The following is a 7,500-nucleotide window of genomic DNA, read 5'->3' on the forward strand; positions in this document are numbered from 1 at the left end:
CACGATAGCCGCCATGTTGGTTTTTCAAATTGTCATGCAAATTAGCCATGTGTTATGCTGGGGAAAAAAACATTGAAAAAAAGGCAAATTGCGGAAAATCGACTCGTCGAAATATTAAAATAACATTGCTAAAAGTACATTTTAGAATTTAGAATTAAGTAAGTTTTATAATAATTTTATATCTTTTGATTGCCTTTGACATTTTGACTTTCTACTTTGTTATCTGCTCATTTTTCACTAAAAAAAGCATCGAAGTAACTTGTGTAATCATTCTATTTTACTACTTAGGTGATAAACATTCAGTGTGAAACAAATCATCTGTGTGGCTAAGATGTTCGTCATAACCTCTCGAACTTGTGTTGTTTGCCTCCACACAAGTGTGTAGCTAATTTGCATGATAATAGCAGATCCAACATGGCGGACATCGTGAATAAGGTCTATTAAAGCATTCGTTCCAGATTCCCAGCGTCTGACCATTTGAACAAAATGGCGGTTGCCGTAGTTGAACCAGCATACAGTAAACTCATAAGCTGCTCTGTGCTTGCGCTTTGCTTGCGTCGCTTGTGAAAATCGTGACCTTATCAATGATTTAAATATTATAAAGAAGCTAAAAAAGCAAGGCTGACATAACGGTGTAGGATTAAATATATTCCTTCACCGTTTTATCATCCTTGCTCTCTTTTTAGCTTTTTTTCCGCAAAGAAACCACGGATCGAACGGATATGAATCCTAAAAATCCGGATTCAGGTCTGATGATGCAAATGAAGAGTGGATCAATAATCCATTTTCGTGTTTCAGTAAAGAAACGCAGGGTGCTTACCATTTAGCCAAATAATCCGGTTGGAATGATCGTTGCAATTTTCCGAATTTAATGACCAACCGGATGAGAATCGCGCTTACACAGCATTCCATCCACGTATTTTACTCGATCTTGCGAGAAAGGGCCTGGAAACGGAAGGCTTCTCGCAAATGGTAAGAGCATTTCGTTCCAAACGGAAAAAAGAGGACTACTTCTGGAGGTTGTCCACAATTTCCGAAAAGATTTTCCGGAAAATTGCCTTTCCATTTGACCTCAAACCGAAATTTCCGGATTTTTTGGCTAAATGGTGAGCACCGCAAAATCCGCTGTTTTCCCAAAGCGGTGTCGTTGAGTTGACGTAAGCAGAACAACATCCGCGGTCCATGATCACGTGAGTATTTTGACCAATCATATTTCTTGAGTATCATGTTTTGTCGGTTGCGAAGCACGAGCGGTTTTCTCTCGGAAATCGGTTTTCATTTCACATCAATACAGCTGAATTTCATCATTTGTGTATTGAACCCGCCGCCTCTAATTATCTGCTGCTCGGAGACTGTAGCTCTAATATCAAGCTGATCTTTGCAGGTTCTGTAAAGTGTATCCTCATATCGCAAAGGCTACTGTGCGTACTGTGCTTACGTTGTGAGGGCAGTCTGCGGTGAGTGTAAATTCTAGAATACGTTCTGTCCATATTAGCTTGTCTTAAATTGCGAGGTTTCCTCACGATTTTAATGGCAGTCGATGACATTAACGTCTGTAGTGTTACAGGTTTGTGAATTTTAAACCACGGACTTGGTTTTTGACTTGTCGATGTGTAAAAACTAGCTATAAAAATATGTTTTTCGAGGGAATCGAGTGTGATGAAAATGTACAGAAAACGAACCTACACTCGAAAATTGTGTTGTTTTGTATATAAGGTTTTCCGTTCCTGTTCGTCCGGCTGTCATCTTTTTAAAGAACACTAAGCTTAGCACTGTACATATATATAAGTTATATTAAACTTGCTTAATTGCCTTTTCGTCAAAAATCAACGTTTTTGGTCGTAGTGGATTTCTAGATATCTATTTATAGTCTCCCACTTGAAAGCTGAAGCTTACATGCACACCAACAAAGCAGTAGAAAATTTAATTTTCGTCGAAGTTGCGATCAACCGCAAAAGTTGTCAGCAATTATTAGTGTTCCGTCAAAATAGCATGTGTGACATTGTTTTTGATTTTTCATATATTGCGAGCCGACTTGAACATAAAACTTGATTGCTTCTGCAGCTCGATCACCTGTCCTTTTACAGGTTCTTGGAAAATAGAATTCTAAATTGTGAACCGCTCCACGAACAGTTTTTATTCACCAATTTTTTTGAGACTTTTTGAAAGGCAACGTCCAAGCGTCAGAGCAAACAATATTTGATCGAGTTTTGCCTTTGGATGATCTGAAGTGCTTTCGTAGTGCTTTATTTGGAAGACTAGCCTGTCATTTGAATTTTGACGAATTAAGACTTAATGTTGCTAAAAAACGTTCCAATATTTTTATTGAAAATTTCATTTATTAGCATCGAATCCATTGTGTTTTTCGATGGTAAATTAATGTGCACTAATTTGTCTGGAATTATGAACTATATAGACAAGAATGTAAAGGTAACTTGTTGAACGTGATAATTCAAGGGAAGTGCTGTTGCTAAATGTTAGTTTTCTCATCTGAAAGATCTGTGCTTATCAATCTGTTTTGCATTAATATTGCTCATGTAACTGTTCAACAATTCATCAGTTCAACATTTTGCCTGGCATTATTACATTAGTACTTTAGCTCTTTGGTCCCTGATTATGAATGAGTTGGCCTTTCAAGATTGAAATGAAAATGAATTGAAAATTTTCATGCTTAATGGACATTTCAGTATATACCATTTAAAATGCATGTGTGTGTCACTCTTAATTTTGTTAAGTGAAGAATATTATATGAATCTTGCTACTTTTAGCATTTTCAGTAGGAGTCACCATGACAATCCTTTTAGGTCATCTTCTGTTCTTTGGTATGATATTGTCCCTTGCTCTTTCCTAATTCCGAAAAATTTAAAGAGGATGAACTGAAAACTGCCTCTATATCATCAAAAACCTGCCAATCTTTAATAGTACAAGGCAAAGTTGCTTTTTTCTTCCCTGGGAGACAAAATCACTTTAACAACGAGTGCACAATAATTAGTATTTTTTTAAGTGCTTGAAAGTGCTTGAAACTTAAGAATATGAACATTACGAGTGGCAATTATTATTGGTCTTTACTGACAAAATATTGAAGAGATCACTTTAGTTCTTTGCTGTCCCTAAACCTTGCATTAGTAGTGACAACAATGTTATTTTAGGTCCTGAATAACTTTTTTAATCTTTCTTAAAAAAATAGTGTCAATGGTATTTAACATGTTCTACAAACCGGTTATTTCGGTTGAATTTATTTTTCATGTTGTCATTCGGTAATGTACTCATCATACAGGGTGACCTGCCACCAAGCATATCGAGAGGCTGCATGCATGCAAGCACAACTTTTGCAGGCCACTTTCATCTTCACTACTCACTTTCTTTTCATAAAAATCTAACCCATCACTCTTAAGATTTCCTCATGGATGAGTAAACTAATTTTTGTTTGGTCTTGGACAGAGTAAAATCTGTATTTCTCGCTCTCAGGAAGAAAATAGTTAAAGTGCCTGGAAATCTCCTTTGAAAAGTCTTATGACAGCCCTGACAACAACACTTTAAAATCTGTGGAAAGTCGTGAAATGTTGTCAAATTACTGTGTATTCAGAGTAGGTGGTGGTATCGATCTCCCTCAGCCTGTCAGGCTTTCTGATAGGGTGTGATGAAAAAATGCAAATTATGCAAAATTTGCAGGGCAGATTATGCGATTAGAAAGACCAATTATGTGATAAATAATGTAAATTATGCAATTTTTTTCTGAGTAATTTTAAGCTTGTTTTTCAATGTTTCAGGATAAGAAAAACATGTTTTTGCTTCCCTAAAGACATTCTGAACACAAAGGAACAGTAATTATGAATCTTGATCGACATTAGTTGGGATAAGTAAAAAAAAAAGAGGTGTTCTGCACTGTTGGTGGACCACATTAAAAGTTGAAAGGACACAGCTAACATGCCAAATGAATGATCAATAATTATTGATATTCTTGTATGCTACGACTAGCTTCTTACGCTTTATTTTTATGTGCAGTATTATATTTCTGAACAGATTTGCTGATCTGAAAAAAGGGCGTGTTTGTGTTACACCAATAGGCAATTCTTTAAGAATGAGACTTGTACCAGGCCCCCGACATGCAAAATAACGCCTTGAACTTTGATGTTTACAAAATGTTTTTCCAAAGTAAATCATCTTAAAAATGGCGTATTTATGCAGGAATTCCTAAGAGACTTGTTGATTTATGTTTTATGTTATGAATGTTGTACGTTCTTTTGTGAATTATGCAATTTTTCGTGAATTGTTCGATTGGATGCGACTTGAGGTCGATTGTGTGAAATCGCACCATCACGTAATATCAGAAGGCCTGGCCTATAGAATTTTATCCTTATGGTGGGTGTACACAATGTAGTCTTGAGTAGCTGATGCTTGTGACTTACTGTAAACCTTACATCAATCCTGGGCTGAAACCATTTTCTACATGTATATTGATCCGATTCAACCAGTTTACATAGACTAAAATGATTAATGTATACAGCATCGCTCAAAAGTACATTGTAAGTTGACAGTCACTCACACTGACTTACATGTACTCGCTTAACTTGACTCAAGACACGATTTTTGATCCTTGAGAATTTAGAGAATGGAGTCTCGAATCAGTTTTCGTGACTCGTGAGTTGAGTCTTTTGAGTTTTGGGTTGAGAAAAATAATGAGCTTGTTGCTTGACTGATCACCCTCGTGTCTGTGTGTGTGTTGTACACGGAATGAAGTCGGATGTCAAGTGCGAGTAGACTACATTACTAGCTGACTTGCTAACTAAATGGACACAGTCTGCAGTTCCTTTCCTCAAAGGATCAATGAATAATTACTTTTGTTGCAATATAGTTACAAAATGGCTGTTCTGCACAATCAATTCAAACATCCACTCTCTTGAAAGTTTTCTTTAGTCCGACAGTAATTACATGTAATATCAATTGTGGCTTGTATATGGACCTATGTAGAGTACAATGCCTTAAGCAAGCAATCTTAAATTTCTGAATTAGTGTGATTTTTTTGTAAGGTACCTTTTATTTTTTATGTAAAAGTTCTTTGGAAGCCAACTGGCCTCAGTGAAAGATCGATATTGAGGACTTCTTCATGAAGCCTTGCTTGCCAAGAGGCCACCTTGCAAGTAGAGCCCCGTAAAATTCACCAGAGGGTGAGTTACATGTAATATAAGAAAGTCTCTGCTGGCAGGTGGAAGGTGGCAAGATATGTACATAACAGAGGGGACAAGTTCTCCAACCTACTTTACGTTAAGGGTACAGGTTACTTTTTGAAGTCATTATGCGACGTCCAATTTCATTATCAATCTGTATTATCAATATCAAGCTACAGTCCCAGACATAATTGTTGGGCAAGTATTGTATTTGATGAAACAAATGCATTAATATCTTTTTGGTTCTCAATCAAGCTTTAGAGCTACTGAAATATGCCAAACTGAAATCAGAAGATGGAAAGGAGGAAATGCAGTCTTAATTTTGCGTTGTTTATTTTATTCAGGAATCTCAGTTTTAGGTATGTTAATTTATATTATAAGAATGAATTAAATTCAAGTTTTCTTATTTCAGCTTATGACAAAGGAGGCTATTTTAATATTTTTGTTTAATATCTAGCACAAGGTTGAAATGATTTTGTGATTGCCCCAGCATCCTTGTGTTAAAAGGATAAATGTATAACTTGGTAGATGTTGTAGGGGAAATCAATGTAGATTTTCTCAACCGAACGCACAAGGTGGTATTGGTATTGGTTAAATGGGCACACAAGTGGTATATATTGGTATTGTTCTTCAGGACAAAGGTGTTTTAGGAGTTCATGAAGTAGAAACTCACAATTAATTAAGGAGAACCAATGTGCTCTTCAGGTTAGTGATTGAAAATTCAAACTTTGAAGCAGATCTGATGGAAATCGAGTTGCCTGGCTCAGAAATTGATTTTCTCCAGACACAAATCAGAAACAGGGGAGACGATTTGTTAGATGCAAATCGGAAACAAGGGGGACATGTTCAGCATATAATCAAACGTATCTCAACTGCCTTTCACACTGTCTTAGGTGGGGGCAGATGCAAAAACATTTTAATTAGATTGACAATAATAATATTAATATTGATATTAATACGTACATGTGATAGTATTGAGAGGTGACATGCTTTCAATTTGAAGGCAATATACCAGTCAACCTTTGGGCATTGATGCTTTGAAAATTTGAAATTGTACAATACTTAAGAATGTATGTTATCACTACTGCTTTACCAGTGCCACCCCTTAAAATTTACCAGTTTGGCTTATGACTGGCTGCATGGTTATCAAAGCTAGAAGTCTTAAAATTGGAGATTTAACTACCTACGTTGAACAAGTTCTTTTACCATTTCAAGTTTACCTTTTGAGCTTATTAAACCTGTACGTGAATGAAACAAAATGGATACAATGTGGTCAGCAGAGATTCCCTTTCAGTTATCACTTGGTTTTTTGGGCTGTCCATTTTATGACAAATGCCTTAATTTAATTATTGATCTTTTGTCTAGTGTTCCAGGCTAGCAGGAGAAAATGCCAGCTCTAACAGCTAATTCTGTCACACTTGATGAGATTCTTGAGGTCCGTGCAGGCCCATTAAAGGAAGATGAGCTTTGGGCGGTACTTTACCAATCTAGTGAAGCATTGCAAGATGTGCTTATCAAAGGTAAAAAATAATGATGGAATATTTACCCTGACCTTGGAAAAGAAAATCCTCTGGCACCCAGGGCACGTAATTATAATAATCATGAAATAAAAATACAACATGATTGACGGAATGCATAAATGGCGGCCAAAAATGTATTCTTTTGTTTATGTGCTAATGAGACTCACTAGCCTCGCTCTCAAGCAACAATTCTTTTGTATTTTGTCATTGGTCAAATGACAAAACAGTTATGCAAACCCTCGACTGCATGTCGGGTTTGCATAACTGTCTTGAATTCTCCCAACTCGCTCTCATGTTTAGATGAGGCTATGGAAACACGGAAAAAGTCCTCTATTGCTTAATTAGCACTGGGGCACTTTATATTTAGGGACACTGTACAGAAATCAAATGACAATTACATTATATCGAATCATAGGTTGCTTTTTTAGCAGGAAGGGGGTGGGGGGGGGTGGGGAGGGGTAAGAAACGGTAGTGTCTGCAGAAAAACCTTTCAGAGCAGAGTAGACAACCAACAAATTCAACACACATGAAAGGCCAAGTTTAATTTGGGAGTCAAACCCAGGCCACGTTGGTGAACGGCGAGCAGTCTCATCGCGTTCTGCACCATCCCTGCTCCCTTGTATCCAAAACTTCTTCTTAATATCTTTGTACCAGAGTTATTCATTTGAATTCTGTAACCTGCAGGTAAGGCAAGAAGGAAAGGCCTTTTGACTTACACAGTTACTCCAGAGAGTTTACTTCTTTGTCACAATGGTAAAGTCAAGTTTTCCCTCCATACAGGTAATTACCAAATCCTTGTGTATTGACAATGC

At 36.8% G+C, this 7,500-nt stretch overlaps 1 protein-coding gene across 4 annotated transcripts in view; it reads left to right on the top strand.

Moving 5' to 3' along the window:
- The first annotated feature begins 1,217 nt into the window (after positions 1-1,217).
- Positions 1,218-7,500, top strand: part of LOC138008059 (tyrosine-protein phosphatase non-receptor type 13-like) — a 95,959-nt gene continuing 89,676 nt past the window's right edge. The window contains exons 1-4 of one of the 4 annotated variants that reach the window (XM_068855247.1): positions 1,218-1,457; positions 5,424-5,527; positions 6,534-6,688; positions 7,373-7,468. In XM_068855247.1, coding sequence (XP_068711348.1) covers positions 6,556-6,688; positions 7,373-7,468 — 229 coding nt within the window. In that variant the 5' untranslated portion in view covers positions 1,218-1,457; positions 5,424-5,527; positions 6,534-6,555. Of the gene's footprint in view, positions 1,458-5,060; positions 5,169-5,423; positions 5,528-6,533; positions 6,689-7,372; positions 7,469-7,500 lie in introns of those variants that run through there. The other 3 variants (XM_068855244.1, XM_068855246.1, XM_068855245.1) reach the window with 3 other exon arrangements.

The sequence above is a fragment of the Montipora foliosa genome, chromosome 6 (genome assembly GCF_036669935.1).
Source record: "Montipora foliosa isolate CH-2021 chromosome 6, ASM3666993v2, whole genome shotgun sequence".
Classification (NCBI taxonomy): domain Eukaryota; kingdom Metazoa; phylum Cnidaria; class Anthozoa; order Scleractinia; family Acroporidae; genus Montipora; species Montipora foliosa.